This window comes from Schistocerca gregaria, chromosome 9 (genome assembly GCF_023897955.1).
Source record: "Schistocerca gregaria isolate iqSchGreg1 chromosome 9, iqSchGreg1.2, whole genome shotgun sequence".
NCBI classification, from domain to species: domain Eukaryota; kingdom Metazoa; phylum Arthropoda; class Insecta; order Orthoptera; family Acrididae; genus Schistocerca; species Schistocerca gregaria.
The window spans coordinates 245,082,607-245,110,245 of NC_064928.1; the positions used below are offsets into that span (position 1 = coordinate 245,082,607).

At 39.2% G+C, this 27,639-nt stretch overlaps 2 protein-coding genes across 4 annotated transcripts in view; one reads left to right on the plus strand and one right to left on the minus strand.

Annotated features, from left to right (window-relative positions):
- Positions 1 to 10,876, minus strand: part of LOC126291663 (sulfotransferase 1B1-like) — an 80,012-nt gene extending 69,136 nt beyond the window's left edge. For both annotated transcript variants that reach the window (XM_049985241.1, XM_049985242.1), the window contains exon 1: positions 10,798 to 10,876. In XM_049985241.1, coding sequence (XP_049841198.1) covers positions 10,798 to 10,833 — 36 coding nt within the window. In that variant the 5' untranslated portion in view covers positions 10,834 to 10,876. The remainder of the gene's footprint in view (positions 1 to 10,797) is intronic.
- A 184-nt stretch (positions 10,877 to 11,060) lies between these two features.
- Positions 11,061 to 27,639, plus strand: part of LOC126291661 (1,5-anhydro-D-fructose reductase-like) — a 159,247-nt gene continuing 142,668 nt past the window's right edge. For both annotated transcript variants that reach the window (XM_049985238.1, XM_049985237.1), the window contains exon 1: positions 11,061 to 11,227. In XM_049985238.1, coding sequence (XP_049841195.1) covers positions 11,165 to 11,227 — 63 coding nt within the window. In that variant the 5' untranslated portion in view covers positions 11,061 to 11,164. The remainder of the gene's footprint in view (positions 11,228 to 27,639) is intronic.

Consider the following 27,639-nt stretch of genomic DNA (forward strand, 5'->3'; position numbering starts at 1 on the left):
ACTTACATTTACCAAGAAAAAGTAAACATAAAACTCAAAACAGCATTTTCTACCAAGGAATAAAACTGTACAATAAATCACCAAAAGAGATTAAAGAAATTGCCAAAATACACTTATTTAAAAAGGCAGCTAAAAGTATCTGTTATGCAATGCATTTTATACACTGAAGGATTACTTAGGTAAAACAGAGTAGGGGTTTGATAAAAAAAAGTTATATAAATAAATAATAATAATAATGATTATAAAATATCCAACATTCCACATAACACCTTCACTTTATGTTTTTTTCCTTCGTTTTTCCCTTTCTAGAAATACTTATCCCCCAAGCTATGCCTGGCACAGTACTAACACCTCTTCCTCTTTCTGAGCTCAACATCTCACTCACTATGGAGGGATGCTGACTCCGTTTTTCAGGATAGCAAATGGGAAGTAGCGGTACAGAAAATGGCCCAGAGATCACCATTGTGTGTGTGTGTGTGTGTGTGTGTGTGTGTGTGTGTGTGTGTGTGTGTGTGTGTGTGTGTGTGTGTGTATTGAGTGAAGTTGTTATGAAACAATGTGTGTATAGTGTGTGCAGTGACTGATAGTGAGATATGAGTGAACAATGTGGCATTAAATTATTTAGTAACTTATTTGTAAAAAAAAAAAGTATTGTATACCAGGAGTAAATCTAATGATTGTCTCTAACTAGAAGTCTGTAAATATATGTGTATACGAATTAGCTTATTTTAAATTGATCTAAATTTGTAAATATATTAAAAACAAAGATTCCAAAACTTACCAAGTGGGAAAGCGCCGGTAGATAGGCACAATAAATAAAACACAAAAACACACACACAGAATTTCTAGCTTTCGCAACTGACGGTTGCTTCTTCAGGAAAGAGGGAAGGAGAGGGAAAGATGAAAGGATGTGGGTTTTAAGGGAGAGGGTAAGGAGTCATTCCAATCCCGGGAGTGGAAAGACTTCCCTTAGGGAGAAAAAAGGACAGGTGTACACTCACACACACGCACATATCCATCCACACATACACAGACACAAGCAGACATTTGCTCTCCTGAGGAGAGATACTAATTTTGTCACTTCTTTTATCTTTGGTGACACTATTTATTAGTGTCCATGCTGCTTTGCACTTATTGGTGGATTTCTTAATACTTCTGAGAGTGTGTGGCTTCCACAACTGTTTTTTTGCACTCATTCCTTGATCTAACATAGGCTAATTTAGCATGGTTGGTTTTCAGATTTCTATAAATATTTTACAACAACATAACTTGGTTTTTCAAAGTAGACAGCTGTTTGTATACCATGTATTTTGTCTATTTGGAACTTTTGCTTTTAGGACTCTGTCAGTTACTTTGCAGTTCTTTATTGGAATGCAGTCATTAAAGTGTCCCAAAAATGCTTTAAGAAACCTATCAAATAGTACCTTTGCTGGAAGATAATTGCTTAGAGTATAATGTGTGTCATCATAACACAGGCCAAACCAACCTCTGTTAGAAAGGGACGTATGAAACCTGTCAATTTTCTCATCTGTGACTGGTCTAGTGACCACAACTTCCGGGAAAGGCTTATTTACATTACTCTTATCAAGAGGGAACCTACTTGTATAATTTAAAGATACTGAATCATGATCAGAAGGTGGTGGAAGGCCAACTGTGAAATCCTGAAACAGCATTTCGAGAAGTTACACAACTGTGAACCACAAGCAGACAAACTTGACTTTGATGCTGTAACCCCAAACCAGGATTGAAATTATTCAACATGTGAGGAGATCTGAAACATTGTATCACATCTGTAAAACAACAAAGTACCAGGGAAAACAGTGTAATTGCTGAAATGCTCAAGATTGGAGGTGAACTCTTGATTGACAGGCTAACAACTATCACTGCAAATATATGGGAAAGTGGAGTCATACCAGCAGATTGGAAAACTGCTTCGATTCACCCTCTACACTGAAAGGGCAACAAGACCAATACCAACAACTACTGAGGCATTTCACTCCTACTTACAAAGGGCTCTCACATGATCTTCTCACCAGATTAGAACAACAGACAGAACATATGATCAGTGAATATCAGGCAGGCTTCTGCCCACATTGATCCTGTGCAGAACAGATCCATAACCTGAAAATGATACTGCAACACCGTGAGACGAACCGCACAGTAGTCAGCTTCGTAGATTTCAAAAAAGCATACAACTTGATTCATCGCACCAGTCTGTCAATACACTTTGTGAATATGGTGTAGATAACAATACTACTTCATTAACTGAGCAGACTTTAACAGACACAACCTCAAAAGTAAAATTCGTGGAAGAAGTTTCTGAACCTTTTCAATTTAGGAGAGGAGTGAGACAGGGTGATGGGTTGTCTCCACTCCTCTTTAACCCAGTACTGGACAAGATTACAAGACATGGGAGAAAGAAATACCTGGAATAAGTATGTGAACAAAGGACAAACATATCAACATAAAATGTTGCTGATGACCTAGCAAAAATTACGCTGACTCCCGAGGAAGCCAAACTTGCCACTGACGAACTTCATAAGGTTGCCGTCAAAACAGGACGCCAAATTTCTTACAAGAAAACCCAATTTATGGACTCCTAAAGTTCACATGTGAAACTACTTGCAACAAAATATGGTGACATCAAAAAAGTTAAGTACTTCAGTTATTTGGGTGAAATGATCAGCAACACGCAATGAAAAATTAGCTCACAAAGCATGAGCAGAAAAATTACATAAAGCTTATACAATAACCTGGAACACATACAATAAGAAACAGCTATCCACCCAAGCAAAACTTCACCACTATCATACAGTCACTCTTCCAGAAGTGCTCTACCCAACTGAAACATCGTCATTGACCATCAACATCAAGGACATTGAGTAAATGGAAACACAAATACCCAGGAAAATATTTGGACTCAAGATTCAATATGGTATCTGGATGTGAAAAATCTGTTAAGAACTGTGCTCAAGGGAAACATTTCATGTCAGTTGCGTGAAAAAGACGATTGAAATTCTACAGACATTTAGCAAGAATGGACGCCTCTAGACTGGCAGGAAAATTTTCCTCATCATTGAAGGAACTCACCAAACCAGGGCACACTGGCTAATAGAAACCCAAAATGACCTCACGGAACTCAGTACTGACCCACTAGAAACCACACGGGCTCCATATAGACAGAAAACCAACTCTCATAAGTTCACAACCAAAAACCCAATAGAAAAGAATCTGAAATTGAAAAAGACATGGACACAAGAAAGAAGACAGGCCCATAGTGAAAGGAGGAAGTTTTGGGAAGAAAAGAAGAACAAAAAGCTAAGAAGACCACTGCTAATTAATGGTTCTGCATGCTCCTTAGAGGGCAAAACAAACAAATAAATAATAATAATCAAGGCACCATTACAATAGCATTTAATTTACATAAAAGAAGCTGTAATACCTGTAAATAGTGTTTATGGGTTTTCCGCCTGATAACGTTGAGCAAAATTCCACAGTATTTCCTCAGAACAAATGTCCTTCATATTCAGGTGGTTGAACATGCTTTTGGCCATATATGATTGATGGTATCCGCACGTCATCACCCCTTTGTATAGAACATGTGCACGAAGAAAGTGCAGCCACGGAAATCATGCATGCGAAATGATATGTAGATAGATGGCGCCATACTCAAATGCCCTCTGTCGGAATTTGCAGAACGGCCCTCCTGAGCAGGCACTGTATGCTACATTTACTAACAGTGCAGCCAGTCGTCACTCACTAGACAACCATACTAGACCAAGGTATTGATGGATCTGTTATTGAAAAAAATCTTGATTTTCTCCTCATGATTTAACAGCAGCCAATGCAGGGTTCCAGCCTGTGCTCAGTTGAAATCCTGCATCCCTGTTGATGAGATTATCAGCTGTGTGGATATGTATTGCTTCCTTAATTATACAATTCCAGGAAGATGATGCCAGGAATAAAACTTCTGTCTTTCCATAAATTATGTGATATTCTGTATTCAGATAGTGTTCTGCAATTGCAGACTTTTCTGGTTGACGTAGACGTGTATGATGCTGATGTTCAACACAGCATTCTTGTACTGTGCGACATCTGGCCTATATCTGCTGCCCCATCTTGACAAGCAATCTTGTACACACCATGGTTACTCAAGCCAAGATCATCCTTAACTGAACCCAACAGGTTCCTCAGTTTTTCAGATGGTTGAAGAATATGCTTAATGTTATATCTTCTGGGGCTCTTCCGATTCTCCACAACACGGCACCAAAATATGGAAAAAAGGCCAAGGTGATGGGTGTCTGTGTATCTTCATTCTGCTCCATAGATTGAACTCACTTGGGCCTGAATGTGTTACTTATCTGTCTCTTAGAATAAATGTTTGGTCCGAGAACTATCTTCAAATGTCATATTTCACATGACAGGGTTCCAGGATCAGACACCACATGCACTCTGTGAACTAACGTACATAATGCACTACTGTACTGTGCAGGATGATGGCAGCTTGTGGCCTGCAAATATAGATCTGTATGTGTTGGCTTTTGGTAGACACTGTGTCCCAAGGTTCTGTCTTCTTTCCTTCATACCAAAACATCAAGAAAAGGTAAAGTACCATCTTTTTCATCTTTCATTGTAAAGATTATATTAGGATGGAGCGAATTTAAATGCTGAAGAAACTTAGGTAGAGTATCAAGTCCACGTGGCCACAGCACAAATGTATCATCCACATACCACAGGAAAAACGATCATTTGAGAGTGGCTGACTGTAGTGCTTTTTCTTCAAAGTTCTCCATAAAATAACTGGCTACCATGGGAGACAGAGAGCTTCCCAATGTGATACTGTCCACTTGTTCAAAATATTGGTCATGAAATAAGAAGTACGTTGAATTAAGCAGGCTTTTAAATAATGCCACTACGACCTTTTCAAACCTATTTGCTAATGGGATCTCAAGAGTTGTGCAAGGGCACCTTTGTAAATAAGGAGAAATATCAAGACTTACTAAGAGATCCAATGACTACAATCTAAGAGTTTTCAGCCTACCTATGAAATCTTCAGAGTTTTGAATATGATGCTCATACTTGCCTACGGAAGGTCCCAGTAGCAATGTCAGATATTTGGCAACAAAATAAGTACGTGCTCCTACATTACAGTGGAATGGAGAGGCACCCCACTCTTATGGACCTTGGATAGGCGAAGGAGGAACTGGTGCTCGATCATGTTGAAAGATGCTCTTCAACAGAGGGAAGCAAGAAGGTGCTTAAACCATCAATGTAGGCCTATGCTGTGTTAGTGCCACACAAAACAACAAGGTGAGCAAGCTTCTCCATGAAGAACACAACCACACCATAACACCACCACCTCCAAATTTTACTGTTCACAATACACACACTGGCGGATGACGTTCACCGGGCATTCGCCAAACCCACACCCTGCCATCGAAACGCCAAATTATGTACCATGATTTGACACTCCACACAATGTTTTTCCACTCACTGTTCAATTGTCTTATGTTTACGCTCCTTACACCAAGTGTGGGATCATTTGGCATTTACCAGTGTGATGTGTGGCTTATGAGCAGCTGCCTAACTGTCATAGTACTTACTGTGGATCCTGATGCAGTTTGGAATTCCTGTGTGATGATCTGGATAGATTGTCTATTACACATTATGACCCACTCTCGGTTGTCTCTGTCAGTCAACAGAGGAGGCCGGACTGTACGTTTTTGTGCTGTACGTGTCCTTTCACATTTCCATTTCACTATCACATTTGAAACAGTGAACCTAGAGATGTTAAGAGAGTGGAAATCTTGCATATGAATGTATGACACAGTCACCTGACCATGTTCGAAGTCCATGAGTTAAGTGGAGCCTCCATTCTGCTCTCTCACAGTGTCTAATGGCTACTGAGATCACTGATATGGAGTACCTGGCAGTAGGTGGCAGCACAATGCACCTAATATGAAAAACGTGTGGTTTTGGGGGTGTCCTGTTTCTTCATTCCTGCGTTTACTTCATCAAGTAACTTTAGCTTTTCAGTGATTGTCAGATATTTCTGTTTAGAGGCCATGGCTAACACTTTCAGCTCACACTCAACCAAAATAAACACTGCATCAAATCATACCTCCATGGAGGGCATGGGAATTGCAATGCGACACCGATCTCACTGACGCATCGATGCATGGATGGGAAGCACTGGGATTCCCCTTTTTGCCTGCTCTTCAATATATGGAGATACTCTATGAAAGACTTCAATATATAAAGGTGACTTTGATATGAAGAACTTTTTTCCACTGAACTTGGATATCTAGAGGTAAAAATCTGCCCTTCTCAAAACTTCCAAAAAATTCAATATAATGGTGAGTTTTCTTTTAAATATCAAGGTTTTGGGGTTCTGAGGTAAGGAAATGAAGAAATAATTTGATACAGATAGATCTTCAATATATTGAGGTTCGATATATCTAGGTATGACTGTATCACTAATGCAAAACTAACTTTCTCCTTTCTCTCATAATATTCTGCAAACCATGGGGCTGTGACTGACTGCTGATGATGCTGCAGTGTACAGGGAAGTATTGTTGTTGAGTGATTATAAGGGGATACAGGGTGACTGACATTTGTTGCAAAGTATGGTAGGTCAGCCTAAAATGTAAGTTTATCTACATTAGTAGGAAAAAAGAATCATGTAATGTTTGACTGTAAGATTAGAGTAACATCAGTTGAATATCTAGGTGTAATGAAAAGCAGTATGAAACGCAACAAACACATAAGGCTGGTATCAGGGGAGGAAAATGGTTGACTTTGGGTTACTGCTAGAAGTTTAGGAATGCAAAAATTGTACAGAACAATAGTGCAATCCACAGAGCCAGATTAAGCCACAAGTGACACAAGCTGCTGTTTGCAATGCCAAGCTAAGAGGGACTGCAGGGGCTTCACAGCTGCAAGATTCCCACACAGAACGTATTGCAACTAGTAGCAGCCAAGCTGGAAGGGCGCCAAGTGCGTGCATATCACAACTGGTAGTGAAAAATGACGTGGAAGAAACTGTATAAGGTGGAGAGAGAGGGGGTGGGGGGTACACCAAACAACTACTTGCTTGTGTGCAAATATGTTCTCAAACTGGCTCTGGAAGTCCATTCTCGAGTACTGCTCAAGTGTTTGAAATTCCTGCCAACACAAGACATTGAAACACTTTAGACGGGGGCTGCTAGATATTCACTCAATGTGCAGGTGTTATGAGGAAGCATGTGAGCTCCAGTCATTTCCTACATCACTTGTCATTTCCTACACAACGTTATTTTCCTGCAACAATTAACTTCTTTGCAATCTTTTGCGGATGACCATATTGCAGTAGCAAAAGATGAAGATGATCAGAAATATATGATGATATATGATAAGAAGGTTGAAAGAGGAATAGAATAAAGCTGGCCTCAAGATGCAGATGAGCAAGAGTGAGTACTTGGCCATTGAAAGAGGAAAACTAAAGAATTTGGAAGTAGACAGTGAAGTAAATGGAGGCATGAAAAAGGCAAAATAACTTATGGTATTAGTTAACAAACAGTAGACAAGTAATGATGAAACAAAGGGCAAGCTGTAACAAATGCAATGAACACTGTTCTTTGGAAAAAGAAGATAACAAACAATAAGAAAGAATGTATAAGACTACAATTCTGAGTGTTATTTTGGATGGAGAAGATGGTGGCTCTGAGCACTATGCGACTTAACTTCTGAGGTCATCAGTCCCCTAGAACTTAGAACTAATTAAACCTAACTAACCTAAGGACATCACACACATCCATGCCCGAGGCAGGATTCGAACCTGCTACCGTAGCGGTCGCTCGGCTCCAGACTGTAGCGCCTAGAACCGCATGGCCACTCCGGCCAGCCGATGGAGAAGAAACCGAGGATGTTAGAGGGGGAGAAAATAAAAGCCACTGATGTGGGTCAGTTGAGACAAAGCTCAAATCATTATATTGTCAAACCATACTAGGATAGATATGATAAGGAATTATATAATCTGCAAAACATGAATATTGATTAGAACTTCAAACAAAAACAGCTGATGTGATTTGGCCACGTGAGTAGAATGAATAAAGACAGGATACCAAATACGATACTAAAGTGGATAGCATCACAGCAGAAAAAACGGGTTGCCCACAGCACAGCTGGCAAGATGAGGTGCAGGAAGCAAGAAATATGAACACTGAGGAAGTTAAGAAGCAGAAAATGCAGACTTGGAGCAGAGAAGTGGTGCCAGCCTTAGACACCCCAGAAGAAGAAGAACAAACAACTGTGGAACAACTTTACAGAAAGTGGCCATGAGGGACAAACCATTTGGTATTCAAGTAAAACAGCAGAATTTGATGGGTGTGAGTGTGTCCCACAAGGGGGTCTGATGGGCTGCACGGTTCCCCTCCTCCATTCTCTCCACACTTATGAGATTTTAAGGTCAGTGCCTGAATGTCAGGTTCTTAAGTCAGTATGACACAGTTTTCAAAAATACTTCAAAAATTTGCCTTTCAATGTTAGAAGATTTCTAACTGCTGTTAAATACTAAACATTTGTTTCTTAGTAGTTGTAATGTATAAGGCTTCTCTGCCTGAGGTTCTTGTTTCAGTTATATACAGGAGCAAGTTCTTTTACTTTTACATACAGTCTATGCCTTCTATATAATGTCTATACATGTTATAAAATAGAAATGTTAATTAACCAACAGCTAAACAGGTTTTTTATTAAAGGTAGCATACTACTATTTTTAACTGCTAACCGCATGAAAATAAATTAAAATTGAATAGACACATGTAATTTATTTTTACTTCAAAAATTGACCTATAGCAGTAACACTGTTCAATCTTCAGAATTTAATACAGTGGTAGTCACCTGGCCACTACAGCCCACTACTTGGCAGTCAACTTTCAGCATGGGTAGTTGGTGGCAGCGGTTTTAAAAATTTTTCATTAGGTTTCATAAAATTTTGTAATAAAGTATTTGATGAGTAACTGTTATTATATCTTCTAACTTGTTATAATCTCTACATTATAAATCACTATTTTGCAGAATTGGTGGCAGTTAGAAAATCTTACTACCAACAGAGATATGAAAGTGTGTGTTTAATATGTGAAATTTTAGTACCAAACTTTAATTTATTCTTAATACTTGCACTTGCCTGCAATTAGTAATTAAAATAAGATATTTTATTTTTATTTAAAAAGTTGTAATTCAATATTTATTAATTTTATATCCATTTGATAATAAATAGAGAAATAATAAACAATAAATATGCTACTAGTGAGAACATGACTGAGCACCTCGTGACTACATGATACGATCAGCTGTGAGTGATTCTTCTAATATTTTGTAAATGCATTGAATTTAGTAGCAGTCAGAAGAATTGCATTGCACTATTTTAAGAAACTGATGCATGGGCATTGCTCTCCAAGTCCTCTAACTATGAGTACAAAGTAAACTGAAAAGAAGGGCACACAGAATCCACATTTCCCCTGGGAATTCCTTGCAATTTGAAATTTTGTTTATATATTTGTCCTTTATCATTATGTAATGTGTCTGAAAATTAGAGTGTTTGTATTAATAAAACAAACAAATGAAATCGCTGTATGGCGTTATTGGCTGGGAGGCGGCACCGGGGGTTTTTTAGCTGGCAAGTGCAAGTCTTTCTATTTGATGCCACCTTTTCTTAATGAATATAAACTTTTTATTTACAGGTCGGAAAAATTACAGAACGTTAAAATGTAGAGCATCAATGAATATGAGATGAAATGATTGGGATGACAAAAATACGCAGCCCCCAAGTGAAGAAAATCTCCAACCCTGCCACGAATGGAATCTGGGACCCCACGATTAAGAGGCACTGACGCTGACCACTCAGTCATGAACTGTGGGTGAGAATACTAGTGAACATGAGCATCATGTTCAAGATCTTTAAGCAAAGATAAAATACTTGAGAATGTACTTAATCTCTTGAAAATTCTACATACAAGTAAAAAAGATAGGAGGAACTGTTTCTATGTAGAAATTAAAACAGTTGTTCTTACTATCAGGAAAAGCAAGAAAAGTAATGCTTAATATTACACCTATGTCATGGTCATTAAAGACAGAGCACAAGCCAGATTTGGGGACGTAAATGAAAGCGTCATTCTTGAAGGAACTGTTCTGATTGTACTGTCAGCTGAGCACATTTCTTTCTTTTTAGGACTTCTATATGAACTAGTAATGCCTCCCCCCCTCTCCCTGATTCTTTAAGGAACTGAATCACCCGTTTTTTTGTTTTTGTTTTTTTTAAGCTACTTTTTAACTCATGTCAATTTTTTAAACATCATTTCTCCCACAATATGTGTCATACAATGATATAATTTGGCAGGTATATTCAGTGGCACATAGAGATGCTGTCCACAATATATGTTGCAGATACAGTTAATAGTAAAGGACTAATAGATTAAAACATCACACCTGATGCAGCAGTTTTAGTGCATGGACAGTGAAAATGTAGTAAGTGATAATTTTTCTTTGTTTCATAATTTTGTGTGGGATGAGAGAGAAAAGGTTTTCTGTAAAGGTTTGAAATTATGTGCAAAGTTTGTTGTGAGTTAGTAAGTACACTCATTCTGAAATACTGGATGAATACAATCTGGGTAATATCCATCCTGTGAGTTACACAGTTTCTTACTTTCACGCTTGACTTATTGTGTTAAACTTTTAATGTAAGATTGTAGCTCTTAATGAGTAGATTATGACAGTATTTTAAAGTTGTACATTCACTCAATAATTATACTGAAAATCTACCTCTTGTTGCCCCTGACAACCTGCAACTGTGACCATTTTATCTGATTGGTAGTACAGACTACGCTACATGGGCACGTCTGCCACTGTCAGATAAGAGACTATGACTGCTACTTAAGTAGCAGAGTTGTGGTAAGCTATCAACCTATAGTCACATTCTGTGAAGATACGGGTGAATGGCCACTTCATTTTAATAGCAGATGGCAGTTATCTCACTGTTTATGTAGTGTCATAAAGGACGAGCAACAGATAAGGTAATTATACAGATAACTGCTGTAAGTACTGAAGAACTGAGTCCCACAGCTCTGCAGACAGTACACAAGTATTACTCACTACTTGCTAAACCTGGAACAGCAAGGTGACTGGCAAGATGGAATACTTAACTTTCTTCAATGGACACAAAATGCCCATTCTAGGGCTTGGAACAGCACAGGTATGTCAGATTTTGTTACATGTCTACAGCAGTGTCCCCATATTCTCACATTCTCTTCATATCCTCTTCATTATTTACTGAAAAGTCAGAAATCTCTCAATCTGTGATTTTTGGGAATACAGACAAGATTTGTATTCATTTATTCACGTCATATGGTGTATTACAATTGAGGTATATTGTATCACTGATACTTATTTCTGATTTCATAATGCCTTGTTGTTATGATTGTACAGATCCATTTACTGTTTCCAGTACTGTCTGGCGTAACTCTCCTTCTCTTTTTTTCTCTAAAACTGAATAATACTTTCCAAACAACATGAAAATGATAGACTGCTACCCACCACATAAATGAGGTGTTGAGTGGTGGATAGGCACATTTAAAAAGACTGCTAAATATCATTAGCCTATCTCTGATGAAACACTTAGTCTGATAGCAGTCCAGCAATCTTTTTTCAGTGTGTCTGTCTCCCTCTCAGCATCTCCTCTATATGGTGTGTAGCAGTCTATCCTTTTCATATTCAGAAATTCTTTTCCTAGGCTGATGATTTGAATTTTGGTCTGCAACTTGTTCAGTGTTTCTCACTGACCATTGTACAGTTACCACTTTTCTATATAATCAGTATTTTCTTCTTCATATTTACTGAACTTCCTTATAGTTCTGTTTCGAACCACATCCTGGAGAGGAAATGTGCAGGGTAACATTTTCTGAGGGTTTAAACACTGTTTTGGCTGACATTCAGAAGGTATAGCAGAATGAATTTATTTTAAAACTTACGCTACGTTGTGGTGTGCTCTTTCTGTGTTAATGTGTCATCTGCATGGAGAACTTAAAATTTTATGTGCCCAACTTGCTCATGATTGTTTTTGTTGTTAACATATACTGTTTACTTCTGTTGTTCTTTAAGTTCATGAGTATACACTTTTTGGTTAGTATTACTACCAAACAAATTGTCTATATTAAGTAATACTATTTCAGATGTTAGAACAACTTCTTCCAGGCTTGGGACGTGTTGTTTTGGGGGAGGAGACCAGACAGCGAGGTCATCGGTCTCATCGGATTAGGGAAGGATGGAGAAGGAAGTCGGCTGTGCCCTTTCAGAGGAACCATCACAGCATTTGCCAGATCGATTTAGGGAAATCACGGAAAGCCTAAATCAGGATGGCTGGATGTGGGATTGAACTGTTGTCCTCCTGAGTGCAAGTGCAGTGTGCTAACCATTGTGCCACCTCACTTCGTTTCCAGACTTATCTCTTTAATTAAAATATTGACTTACCAAGCAGGAAAGCGCCGGCAGACAGGCACATTAACAAAACACACAAACACACACACAGAATTACTAGCTTTCGCAACCGATGGTTGCTTCTTCAGGAAGGAGAGGGAAAGACGAAAGGATGTGGGTTTTAAAAACCCACATCCTTTCGTCTTTCCCTCTCCTTCCTGAAGAAGCAACCATCGGTTGTGAAAGCTAGTAATTCTGTGTGTGTGTTTGTGTGTTTTGTTAATGTGCCTGTCTGCCGGTGCTTTCCCGCTTGGTAGGTCTCGGAATCTTTGTTTTTAATATATTTTTCCCATGTGGAAGTTTCTTTCTATTTTATTTACATCATAATTAAAATATTGGTGCCATCAACAGATAGGATGGCTTTCTTCTGGATGTAATTAGGAAGGTAGACTGAGTAAAACAATGTTCCTAGCTCACTTTTCTGTGGCATGCCATGTATGATCTTCCCCATGGACATTTGTTGCTATTCTCATCTAGCATTTCTACTTTCTGATTCCTGTCTCTTTCATCTCTTTATGTTTAGTAAAAAGAAGGGGACAATGCTGCATAGTATCACCCTTGCATATTATATGGACCATTTTTATTTTTAAAGTGTTACTGATATGAGAGGAATGTCCCCATCAACTACATTTCTCAATTTTCACAGAAGTGATAGCTGTTTGCAAACTCAGGTAAAATGTTCTTCGCAGCTGAGCTTGGCACCAATATATGTTCCTAAAAGTTTTACACATTTATTTATTGTATTCTATTATGTGTGTGTGCATAACAACTTCAACAGATAACAGATTGTGATACACAATGATGCAGTTCATTGATAGCCATAATGACAAATGGACCAAGGACAGAGCATTTTGGAACACCAATTTTTACTAAAAAAAAATTTATTTCTGAGACAGAATGTTTTCTGTAGTTGAAGTAATAAGAAATTACTGCTAATGTAAATTTGTGTACACCATAATACTCCAGTGAAATGGAATGCAGTGAAATGGTTTTACTTAGATCACATAATGCAAGTGACATGATCTTCTTATTTTTGACAGTTGTTTATATCTGATGAAGAATTTCCAAAACAGCAGCAGTGATATGTCTACCTGGCTGAAATCCATATTGACTGTTGTGAAGGAGGTCATGCTTTTTTCAAAATATGTAATAATGTATTGGAGAGTATTGGCACAGCAGAGACTGTTTGGCAACCCTGAAGGAATTATCATCCTCTGTGAATATGGGAACAAATTTTGAAATTTTCAGTGAATCTGGAAAAAAACTCTATACTCTCAACATTTATTAAAAAGAAAACTCAGTGGCCTACTAATGAAGTGAACAATCATTTTAATAATATAATTAAACTACCAGTGGCAGTATGTAGATTTGGAAGTGGAAAATTTGGAAAGTATTTTGCAGTCCTCATTGTGCATCGTCACCCAATGAAAGATAGTCCTTCAGACAGCTGGGGATTAAGCACATTCCTTGCACGTGTCTGTAGCCTTCATTCTGTCTGCAAGTTCTCTGACTGATGTGACAAAACAGTTGTTCGATGCTCCTGGATCAAGCAGATTTGTCCTGTCCTATTGATCCTCCATAATAAAAACCTGTACCCTGTTGATCCTCCATAATAATATCCTGTGCTGACCTACACTTATTTGGATCTCCTTCTCTCTACCTTTTCACATACTGCTTATATCAGATGTAAGATCTTAGCCTCATAACAATTTTTACTTCATATCATCACGTTTATACATTTGGTACAGTATGAGTTTATCTAATACGTGCCAATTTTTTTCTACACCAGTTAAGTTTTTTTGTGTTTACCTCAGGATTTAACATTTATTAATGGGAAAGAACAGTGGCGCAAATCTATATCAGAGTATTAGAATTGGGGGCTGTCCAGGAGCTGGTCATTTGTCAGTCACAACTCGTGTTCTGTGACATACTGGATTGAGACGTAGTGATTCCGGGGTCTGATAATTCAGCAGAACAGCAGAGGGTATGACGTACTGACGACGCACTCCTCTTTACCGCATCCACATCACAACAAATGGCAAAGTTGGCACTGCAGGCTGTCGATGTACCTCGGGTCTTCAGGGCCGAGATGAAGAGCTTGACTTATTGTTATTAATAACTGTCGAGTTATTGTAAATACACCTCAAATTTTATAGATGTGAAGATAATTTGTGTCCTTTTGGATACAGAAACGAAATAGTGGTGCTGCCTTTTGAAGGGCCCAAGGCTACTGATATTTATTCATCTATATAGGAAGTGCTAAAGAAAGAAATGCGAGAAACAATTCTCTCCTACACTTCCCCTTCCATCTCTGATGATTTTGATCCACGTGTAGAGTGAATGGTCAATAAGGAAATGTGAGAAATGAACTCTCCCTGACACCTCCCAATCCATCTTTGACAGCCCCTGTCCTCAGTACAGGTAGCTCGTTCTCATACAGGGTCGTGGTTGTCCTTCCTGTTTAATGTTCCCCAACCAGACTCTCTTTCCTCCCTTCTGAAGGCAATATTACTTCTGAAAGCTGGGTATTGGGTAATGTCTCACTTTTAGTTTTACGTGTGTCTATTGCAGGGTGGACAGCATACCTTTAAAATCGGGGAAAAGCCTTGAATTTCCGCGAGAAACCTGGATTTTTTAATAATATCCGACACTTCACTTTTGTATAGAAAAACATTTTTAAAATCGATTTATGATCGTTTTAAGAAGCATACTTATTTCGATATTATCCGAGTAATTCTGTATTTATCTCAAGGTCTTGCAGTGTGCTGACCACATGCTCTTCCATACCCACACCCACTGAGGGTGACACGGCGGTCGTCGCCACAGTTGGGCCTTCATGGCTTCTTCAGGCAGAATTAAGTTTAGTTTTTTTTCTCAATGTCTTCATGCATACGACTCGGCGTAATTTCTTTCCCAGCGTGGATCTCTGTTCAAGAGACACGATGTTATCGGAGCGTCCGTTTGTGTAAGACGCAGCTTGAATAAAAGGCTTTATTTATCCGCACTAAATTTTCGAATTTCAATAAATAGCCCACACTTTTGCTTGATTCTGCGATAATTCGAATTTAAAACTTCGTACTGGTTGGTATTGATGTTCTGTTAGTAATAATGATCAATTGTTACTGCTGATGATTTCACATTGGCAGTGTGAACTGTAAATTCAATTTTATGTTGTCTTGGTAGCGATTTTTGAATATGCTAATTGTCAACCAGAAAAGATGTGAGTATGACCTCGAAAATTACCGAATACAGCGGGAAGGCGTGTTTTCTTCTGCTCTGAATTATTCCTTCAACAGCAGTTTTTGAAACAGGGCTTGCTGTCAGACAGTGCCTTCTCCCGCTTCTCAGTACTAGGAGTTCACCTGTTTTGTGCATAACCAGTGAGAGCTTACCATGGTTTAAGTTTGAGCAATGATGTAGGTACCGTACCCATGTAACATTCATAGTCATTTTCACTGGTTTTCAATTTGTTTTCACTTTCTATGTCTAGTGTTTGATGTAATCTGTCACTCTTACCGCATTTGTGTATAGCAAATATGTGGTGTTATTTTTGTCTGACTGACTGCTTTACTACTACCTTTGTATTGATTGTTTACTGACACACTCTATATCCTTGTCAGTTTATCACAGTTGGATCGATGGAGTAACAAATAAATAAAATAAAACTACCCGGAAAAATTTTTCTTGCACTACCAGATTCGCGCATGAGCTTAGCTGCGTGAGTTAGAGTGGGGTGGTACTTCACGTTACTCGTGCACTTATTATGATGTGCAGTTAAGATTTTTGGAATAACATATTTAATTGAACAATTCTTAGCCTGCCGCTGTGGTCGAGCGGTTCTACGGGCTTCAGTTCCGAACCGCGCGAATGCTAAGGTCACAGGTTCGAATCCTGCCACAGGCATGGATGTGTGTGATGTCCTTACGTTAGTTAAGTTTAAGTAGTTCTAAGTTCTAGGGGACTGATGACCTCAGACGTTAAGTCCCATACTGCTCAGAGCCATTTGAACCATTTTGAAAAATTCTTTTCGAGATTTTTCCTTCCTGTATCGACTCAAAGCGATCCAAAGAACATAAGTTAACAATGAAATTAAGCATTAGATTATTAATAAGATGAGGATGTTGTGACAACAGTCTAGGATTTTCATAATAATTACCAAAAAATCTAATTGTACGGTAATTGTACATTCTTGCATGTTGTTGTTGTTGTTGTGGTCTTCAGTCCTGAGACTGGTTTGATGCAGCTCTCCATGCTACTCTATCCTGTGCAAGTTCCTTCATCTCCCAGTACCTACTGCAACCTACATCCTTCTGAATCTGCTTAGTGTATTCATCTCTTGGTCTCCCTCTACGATTTTACCCTCCACACTGCCCTCCAATACTAAATTGGTGATCCCTTGATGCCTCAGAACATGTCCTACCAACCAATCCCTTCTTCTGGTCAAGTTGTGCCACAAACTTCTCTTCTCCCCAATCCTATTCAATATTTCCTCATTAGTTATGTGATCTACCCATCTAATCTTCAGCATTCTTCTGTAGCACCACATTTCAAAAGCTTCTATTTTCTTCTTGTCCATACTATTTATCGTCCATGTTTTGCTTCCATACATGGCTACACTCCATACAAATACTTTCAGAAAAGACTTCCTGACACTTAAATCTATACTCGATGTTAACAAATTTCTCTGCTTCAGAAACGAATTTCCTTGCCATTGCCAGTCTACATTTTATATCCTCTCTACTTCGACCATCATCAGTTATTTTGCTCCCCAAATAGCAAAATTCCTTTACTACTTGAAGTGTCTCATTTCCTAATCTAATTCCCTCAGCATCACCCGATTTAATTTGACTACATTCCATTATCCTCGTTTTGCTTTTGTTGATGTACATCTTATATCCTCCTTTCAAGATACTATTCATTCCATTCAACTGCTCTTCCAAGTCCTTTGCTGTCTCTGAAAGAATTATGATGTCATCGGCAAACCTCAAAGTTTTTATTTCTTCTCCATGGATTTTAATACCTACCCCGAATTTTTCTTTTGTTTCCTTTACTGCTTGCTCAATATACAGATTGAATAACATCGGGGAGAGGCTACAACCCTGTCTCACTCCCTTCCCAACAACTGCTTCCCTTTCATGTCCCTCGACTCTTATAACTGCCATCTGGTTTCTGTACAAATTGTAAATAGCCTTTCGCTCCCTGTATTTTACCCCTGCCACCTTTAGAATTTGAAAGAGAGTATTCCAGTCAACATCGTCAAAAGCTTTCTCTAAGTCTACGAATGCTAGAAACATAGGTTTGCCTTTCCTTCATCTTTCTTCTAAGATAAGTCGTAAGGTCAGTATTGCCTCACGTGTTCCAACATTTCTACGGAATCCAAACTGATCTTCCCCGAGGTCGGCATCTACTAGTTTTTCCATTCGTCTGTAAAGAATTCGTGTTAATATTTTGCAGCTGTGGCTTATTAAACTGATAATTCGGTAATTTTCACATCTGTCAACACCTGCTTTCTTTGGGATTGGAATTATTATATTCTTCTTGAAGTCTGCGGGTATTTCGCCTGTCTCATACATCTTGTTCACCAGATGGTAGAGTTTTGTCAGGACTGGCTCTCCCAAGGCCGTCAGTAGTTCCAATGGCATGTTGTCTACTCTGGGGGCCTTGTTTCGACTCAGGTCTTTCAGTGCTCTATCAAACTCTTCACGCAGTATCGTATCTCCCATTTCATCTTCATCTACATCCTCTTGAACTTCCATAATATTGTCCTCAAGTACATCGCCTTTGTATAGACCCTCTATATACTCCTGCCACCTTTCTGCTTTCCCTTCTTTGCTTAGAACTGGGCTTCCATCTGAGCTCTTGATGTTCATACAAGTGGTTCTCTTATCTCCAAAGGTCTCTTTAATTTTCCTGTAGTCAGTATCTATCTTACACCTAGTGAGATTAGCCTTTACATCCTTACATTTGTCCTCTAGCCATCCCTGCTTAGCCATTTTGCATTTCCTGTCGATACCATTTTTGAGACGTTTATATTCCTTTTTGCCTGCTTCATTTACTGCATTTTTATATTTTCTCCTTTCATCAATTAAACTCAGTATTTCTTCTGTTACCCATGGATTTCTACTAGCCCTCGTCTTTTTACCTACTTGATTATCTGCTGCCTCCAATACTTCATCCCTCAAAGCTACCCATTCTTCTTCTAATGTGTTTGTTTCCCCCATTCCTGTCAATTGTTCCCTTACGCTCTCCCTGAAACTCTGTACGACCTCTGGTTCTTTCAGTTTATCCAGGTCATATCTCCTTAAGTTCCCTCCTTTTTGCAGTTTCTTCAATTTTAATTTAGAGGTCATAACCAATAGATTGTGGTCAGAGTCCACATCTGCCCTTGGAAATGTCTTACAATTTAAAACCTTGTTCCTAAATCTCTGTCTTACCAATATATAATCTATCTGATACCTTTTAGTATCTCCAGGGTTCTTCCATGTATACAACCTTATTTTATGATTCTTAAGCCAAGTATTAGCTATGATTAAGTTGTGCTCTGTGCAAAATTCTACCAGGCGGCTTCCTCTTTCATTTCTTAGCCCCAATCCGTATTCACCTACTACGTTTCCTTCTCTTCCTTTTCCTACTATCGAATTCCAGTCACCCATGGCTATTAAATTTTCATCACCCTTTACTATCTGAATAATTTCTTTTATTTCATCATACATTTCTTCAATTTCTTCGTCATTTGCAGAGCTAGATGGCATATACACTTGTACTACTGTAGTAGGTGTGGGCTTCGTATCTATCTTGGCCACAATAATGTGTTCACTATGCTGTTTGTAGTAACTCACTCGCATTCCTATTTTCCTATTCATTATTAAACCTACTCCTGCATTACCCCTATTTGATTTTGTGTTTATAACCCTGTAGTCACCTGACCAGAAGTCTTGTTCCTCCTGCTACCGAACTTCACTAATTCCCACTATATCTAACTTTAACCTATCCACTTCCCTTTTTAAATTTTCTAACCTACCTGCCCGATTAAGTGATCTGACATTCCACGCTCCGATCCATAGAACGCCAGTTTTCTTTCTGCTGATAATGACATCCTCTTGAGTAGTCCTCACCCGGAGATCCGAATGGGGGACTATTTTACCTTCGGAATATTTTACCCAAGAGGACGCCAACATCATTTAATCATACAGAAAAGCTGCATGCCCTCGGGAAAAATTACGGCCGTAGTTTCCCCTTGCTTTCAGCCGTTCGCAGTACCAGCACAGCAAGGCCGTTTTGGTTATTGTTACAAGGCCAGATCAATTAATCATCCAGACTGTTGCCCCTGCAATTACTGAAAAGGCTGATGCCGCTCTTCAGGAACCACACGTTTGTCTGGCCTCTCAACAGATACCCCTCCGTTGTGGTTGTACCTATGGTACGGCTATCTGTATTGCTGAGGCACGCAAGCCTCCCCACCAACGGCAAGGTCCATGGTTCATGAGGGTAGGTCTTGCAAGTATGTGGTCTTAATGGAACAGTATAATTTAAACACTACTTAAAGTTTACGGGAGTTTCAGTGTCTCACAAGGCAACCGGTACCACAGAAGCATGTGTGACAATTCAGCTTCAAAAAACTGGCCATCTAAGCAGACTTAAGTGCAGTCATTTTTATTATCAGAAAATGGCACCAAATCTGAAAGCTTGTGGTGCTTACACACAACTTATAGTAATTTGTCAAAGTGGAATGCTGCTGTGGTAGTGACAACATTCCTGATTTAATTGTAAAGAAATGTGGAGAATCCATTCTAGAACCCCTAACCCACATAATAAATGCATCCTTTACAAATGGAGTTTTCCCTGACCTACTAAAGACTTCTAAAAATGATGTAGCCAATTACAGGCCCGTAGTACAACTCAGCTCATTCTCAAAAATATTTGAAAAAATTTTTTACACCATATTGGAAGATTTTACTAATAAACTATCCTTATTAACAAAACACCAGCATGGTTTTAGAAAGCAAATGACAACTACCACTGCTATTTACGAGTATCTCAATAAAACCTTAAAAGCACTGGGTAATAAGGAAATCACTACTGGTATCTTTTTAGATTTATCCAAACCATTTGATGTAATTGACCATACCATACTCCTTAAGAAGTTAGCAAATAAAGGTATAAGAGGAATTGCAAACAAATGGTTAGAATCTTACCCGTCAAACAGATTTCAAAAAGTTGAAATTAATTTTGAAAAAAAAAAAAATTAAAGAATACAACCACCCATCAATTTACTGTCCACTCCTCTGACACAATGCCTATTAGATATGGTGTGTCACAAGGCTCAATCCTGGGACCCATAATGTTTCTGCTATATACAGGGTGTTACAAAAAGGTCCAGCCAAACTTTCAGGAAACATTCCTCGCACACAAATAAAGAAAAGATGTTATGTGGACATGTGTCCGGAAACGCTCAATTTCCATGTTAGAGCTCATTTTAGTTTCGTCAGTATGTATTGTACTTCCTCGATTCACTGCCAGTTGGCCCAATTGAAGGAAGGTAATGTTGACTTCGGTGCTTGTGTTGACATGCAACTCATTGCTCTACAGTACTAGCATCAGGCACACCAGTACGTAGCATCAACAGGTTAGTGTTCATCACGAACGTGGTTTTGCTGTCAGTGCAATGTTTACAAATGCAGAGTTGGCAGATGCCCATTTGATGTATGGAGTAGTACGAGGTAATAGCCGTGGCGCGGTACGTTTGTATCAAGACAGATTTCTAGAACGAAGGTGCCCCGACAGGAAGACGTTCGAAGCAATTGATCGGCGTCTTAGGGAGCACGGAACATTCCAGCCTATGACTCGCGACTGGGGAAGACCTACAATGACGAGGACACCTGCAGTGGTCGAGGCAATTCTTCGTGCAGTTGATGATAAACCTAATGTCAGCATCAGAGAAGTTGCTGCTGTACAAGGTAACGTTGACCACGTCACTGTATGGAGAGTGCTACGAGAGAACCAGTTGTTTCCGTACCGTGTACAGCATGTGCAGGCACTATCAGCAGCTGATTGGCCTCCACGGGTACACTTCTACGAATGGTTCATCAAACAATGTGTCAATCCTCATTTCAGATGTTCTCTTTACGGATGAGGCTTCATTCCAACATTGTAAATTTTCACAATCAACATCTGTGGGCTGACGAGAATCTGCACACAATTGTGAAATCACGTCATCAACACAGACTTTCTGTGATCGTTTGGGCAAGCATTGTTGGTGATCTCTTGATTGGTCCCCATGTTCTTCCACCTACACCCAATGAAGCATGTTATCATGATTTCATACGGGATACTCTACCTGTGCTGCTAGAACATGTGCCTATACAAGTATGACACAACATGTGGTTTGTGCACAATGGAGCTCCTGCACATTTCAGTGGAAGTGTTTGTACGCTTCTCAACAACAGATTTGGTGACTGATGGATTGGTAGATGCGGACCAATTCCGTGGCCTCCATGCTCTCCTGACCTCAATCCTCTTGACTTTCATTTATGGGGGCATTTGGTAGCTCTTGTCTACGCAACCCCAGTGCCAAATGTAGAGACTCTTCATGCTTGTATTGTGGATGGCTGTGACACAATACGCCATTCTCCAGGGCTGCATCAGCGCATCAGTGATTCCATGTGATGGAGGGTGGATGCACGTATCCTCACTAATGGAGGACATTTTGAACATTTCCAGTAACAAAGTGTTTGAAGTCACGCTGGTACATTCTGTTGCTGTGTGTTTCCATTCCATGATTAATGTGATTTGAAGAGAAGTAATAAAATGAGCTCTAACATGGAAAGTAAGTGTTTCCGAACACATGTCCACATAACATATTTTCTTTCTTTGTGTGTGAGGAATGTTTCCTGAAAGTTTAGTCATACCTTTTGTAACACCCTGGATTGATGATATAAGCACAAAGCTTGCTACAGGACATACCACACTATTTGCCAATGATGTGAGTATAACAGGTACTAATACAGAGGATCACAACCAAAAAATTAAACTGCCTATGTCGTCACTCGGCAAATGGTTCAATGAGAACAAACTGATTATAAATATACAGAAAACAATGTACATCAACGTCAGACTCTCATCCCAAAAACAAGAAATGCCTGATGTGATTCTGAATAACCAAGAGCTTATGTGTGTGGATTCTGTCAAGTTTCTTGGCATATGGCTTGAAGAAAATCTTAAGTGAGAGACTCACACAAATTGTATCTCAAAAGCTATCAACTATGTTACATTTTAAGGATACTCAAAAAATCAGTCACAAAATCTGTTCTCATACATGTATATTATGCTTACCTCCATTCTACATAACAGTACGGAATCATATTTTGGGGGAACTCACCTGGAGGTAGATACATTTTCAAAATGCAAAAAAAAGGCAATACACATAATATGTAATCTAAGACATAACAAATCATGCAGACAACATTTCAAAATGGCAATATGACTCTGCCCTCTGCTTACATTTATAATATCGTCTCATTTGTCAAGTCATACCTGTTAAACAATGACTGCACACTAAAATTCAATGGAGATATTCATAACTATGCAGCAAGACAGCAATCTGACCTACATATGATTCAGTCCAGAACTACCTGCTACCAAAAAAGTGTTTTAAATGTAGGGATACAAATGTATAATTATTTACCAAAAGAATCAAAGCAACAAAGAACCCAAGAGCCTTCACACATAAGTTTAAAAAAAAAATCTCTTGGACCATTGCTTTTATGCAGTTGATCATTTTTTTGAAAGGGGTTAAAATTGTAAACATTTTTATGATAAATGTTCAATTACGTCTGAAAATTATATACTGTGCATGTCTATGAAATATACTGGATTATTATATACTGTGCATGTCTATAAAATACACTGGACTACTTTACTATTACATTTGCATTGGATGTTTGTATTTTACCATACAACATTTGTATTTACTGTTTTGTTAAAGATAGCTAACTTCCTCATTACAAAATAATGTAAAATCAATTTATTAAAAATTACTTGCAAATATGTTCTCTTGACCTGTCCAATATCATATGTACAACCTTACAGTTCTATGATTTGTATTAACTGTTTTGTTTAAGATAGATAATTTCCTTGCTACAAAATAATCTAAAAATCAATTTGTAAAAATTACTTGTAAATAGCTCTCCTGACCTGTCCAATATCATATGTACAGCTGTACAATACTATGATTGCCTGGGTCAATAAAAATAGAATACAATACAACAACATGTAATCATTACCGGAAATGTTTCCAGCTAGTCAAATTGCAGCAAAAATGCAATTGCAAAGAACAAAAAGTGCATACAGTATTGGTTATGGTATTGCTATGTACGTTCATGGCAAACTTATTGACATGCGACAGTGTTGTTCTTAGATTTGTTCGCTGTCCTCTGGTTTGGAGCCGAGTGGAAGGCTTAAACCAGAGGCTCAGACGATTCTGCGGAGAGCTGGGGTGCAAATTTCTCAACCTCCGCTACCGGGTGGAGAAATGTAGGGTCCCCCTGAATAGGTCAGGCGTGCACTACACGCCGGAAGCGGCTACGAGGGTAGCGGAGTACGTGTGGAGTGCACATGGGTTTTTTTTAGGTTAGAGAATTCCCTCCCTAGGCCCGACAAGATGCCTCCTGAGACGCGGCAAGGCAGGAGTAGGCAAAATGCAACAAGGAATAACAATATTAATGTGCTTATAGTAAACTGCAGGAGCGTCTATAGAGAGGTCCCAGAACTGCTCTCATTAATAAACGGTCACAACGCCCATATAGTACTAGGAACAGAAAGTTGGCTGAAACCAGACGTAAACAGTAATGAAATCCTAAACTCGGATTGGAATGTATACGACAGAGATAGGCTGGACAGTGAAGGGGGAGGCGTGTTTATAGCGATAAGAAGTGCAATAGTATCGAAGGAAATTGACGGAGATTCGAATTGTGAAATGATTTGGGTGAAGGTCACGGTTAAAGCAGGCTCAGACATGGTAATTGGATGTCTCTATAGGCCCCCGGGCTCAGCAGCTGTTGTGGCTCAGCAGCTGAAGAAAAATTTGGAAAATATTTCGAGTAGATTTCCCCACCATGTTATAGTTCTGGGTGGAGATTTTAATTTGCCGGATATAGACTGGGAGACTCAAACGTTCATAACGGGTGGCAGGGACAAAGAATCCAGTGAAATATTTTTAAGTGCTTTATCTGAAAACTACCTTGAGCAGTTAAACAGAAAACCGACTCGTGGCGATAACATATTAGACCTTCTGGTGACAAACAGACCCGAACTATTTGAATCAGTTAATGCAGAACAGGGAATCAGCCATCATAAAGCGGTTACTGCATCGATGATTTCAGCCGTAAATAGAAATATTAAAAAAGGTAGGAAGATTTTTCTGTTTAGCAAAAGTGACAAAAAGCAGATTTCAGAGTACTTGGTGGCTCAACACAAAAGTTTTGTCTCAAGTACAGACAGTGTTGACGATCAGTGGACCAAGTTCAAAACCATGGTACAATATGCGTTAGATGAGTATGTGCCAAGCAAGATCATAAGAGATGGGAAAGAGCCACCGTGGTACAACAACCGAGTTAGAAAACTGCTGCGGAAGCAAAGGGAACTTCACAGCAAACATTAACATAGCCAAAGCCTTGCAGACAAACAAAAATTACGCGATGCGAAATGCAGTGTGAGGAGGGCTATGCGAGAGGCTTTCAATGAATTCGAAAGTAAAGTTCTATGTACTGACTTGGCAGAAAATCCTAAGAAATTTTGGTCCTATGTCAAAGCGGTAGGTGGATCAAAACAAAATGTCCAGACACTCTGTGACCAAAATGGTACTGAAACAGAGGATGACAGACTAAAGGCCGAATTACTAAATGTCTTCTTCCAAAGCTGTTTCACAGAGGAAGACTGCACTGTGCTTCCTTCTCTAGATTGTCGCACAGTTGACAAAATGGTAGATATCGAAGTAGACGACAGAGGGATAGAGAAACAATTAAAATCGCTCAAAAGAGGAAAGGCCGCTGGTCCTGATGGAATACCAGTTCGATTTTACACAGAGTACGCGAAGGAACTTGCCCCCCTTCTTGCAGCGGTGTACCGTAGGTCTCTAGAAGAGCGAAGCGTTCCAAAGGATTGGAAAAGGGCACAGGTCATCCCCATTTTCAAGAAGGGACGTCGAACAGATGTGGAGAACTATAGACCTATATCTCTAACGTCGATCAGTTGTAGAATTTTGGAACACGTATTATGTTCGAGTATAATGTCTTTTCTGGAGACTAGAAATCTACTCTGTAGGAATCAGCATGGGTTTCGAAAAAGACGGTCGTGTGAAACCCAGCTCGCGCTATTCGTCCACGAGACTCAGAGGGCCTTAGACACGGGTTCACAGGTAGATGCCGTGTTTCTTGACTTCCGCAAGGCGTTTGACACAGTTCCCCACAGTCGTTTAATGAACAAAGTAAGAGCATACGGACTATCAGATCAATTGTGTGATTGGATTGAGGAGTTGCTAGATAACAGAACGCAGCATGTCATTCTCAATGGAGAGAAGTCTTCCGAAGTAAGATTGATTTCAGGTGTGCCGCAGGGGAGTGTCATAGGACCGTTGCTATTCACAATATACATAAATGACCTGGTGGATAACATCGGAAGTTCACTGAGGCTTTTTGCAGATGATGCTGTGGTGTATCGAGAGGTTGCAACAATGGAAAATTGTACTGAAATGCAGGAAGATCTGCAGCGAATTGACGCACGGTGCACGGAATGGCAATTGAATCTCAATGTGATGCGAATACATAGAAAGATAGGTCCCTTATCATTTAGCTACAAAATAGCAGGTCAGCAACTGGAAGCAGTTAATTCCATAAATTATCTGGGAGTACTCATTAGGAGTGATTTAAAATGGAATGATCATATAAAGTTGATCTTCCGTAAAGCAGATGCCAGACTGAGATTCATTGGAAGAATCCTAAGGAAATGCAATCCGACAACAAAGGAAGTAGGTTACAGTACGCTTGTTCACCCAATGCTTGAATACTGCTCAGCAGTGTGGGATCCGCACCAGGTAGGGTTGATAGAAGAGATAGAGAAGATCCAACGGAGAGCAGCGCGCTTCGTTACAGGATCATTTAGTAATTGCGAAAGCGTTACGAAGATGATAGATAAACTCCAGTGGAAGACTCTGCAGGAGAGACGCTCAGTAGCTCGGTACGGGCTTTTGTTAAAGTTTCGAGAACATACCTTCACCGAAGAGTCAAGCAGTATATTGCTCCCTCCTACGTATATCTCACGAAGAGACCATGAGGATAGAATCAGAGAGATTAGAGCCCACACAGAAGCATACCGACAATCCTTCTTTCCACGTACAATACGAGACTGGAATAGAAGGGAGAACCGATAGAGGTACTCAGGGTACCCTCCGCCACACACCGTCAGGTGGCCTGCGGAGTATGGATGTAGATGTAGATGTAGAGTTTAAACACTGTTTCTCAAAAAACACAAATGGACATTGAAGTTAGATTTTGGGATGGAAATAAGTCCCAGGTTTGAATCTGATATTTACTCTGTCTTAATTCAACGCACAAGGGCCAGTGACTTATGCTTTGAAAGGATCTTTTGGTTTACAGGATCTTCCAAAAATTTTGTAGTTGTCTATGGCTGGACCAAACGCGAATTTTAAAGTCTGGAAGGCCTTGAATTATGAGCTAAAAGAAATTTCTGAAAACACGGAACTCTTACAGTTAGGTAGTTGCAGCAACAAATTGAGAAACTGCACAATTTTTAAGAGCCTTATATTATTTGCTTCATTATTCACCTCCACGAAGAAGTCAATATACAGCCTCCTCAGATTTTCCTTTGCAGTTCTGTAGCACAAGATGGATAGAAAATATGAATGTGGCCTAAGGTCAAAATAAAACTCTCTCCAACTCAGCTAGTTTTAAAACCTTATCAGAAGCAGTTAAAAACAAATTCTTAGATCCAAAATTTTTTTCTGCGACTGCACGTGCATTTGAAGGTTTTTTACATGATTTCCAAAATGATGTATCTATGCGACCTTTTTTTGTACAATGAATTGTTCACTCTTACTACCTCTTTAATGCAGCAAGT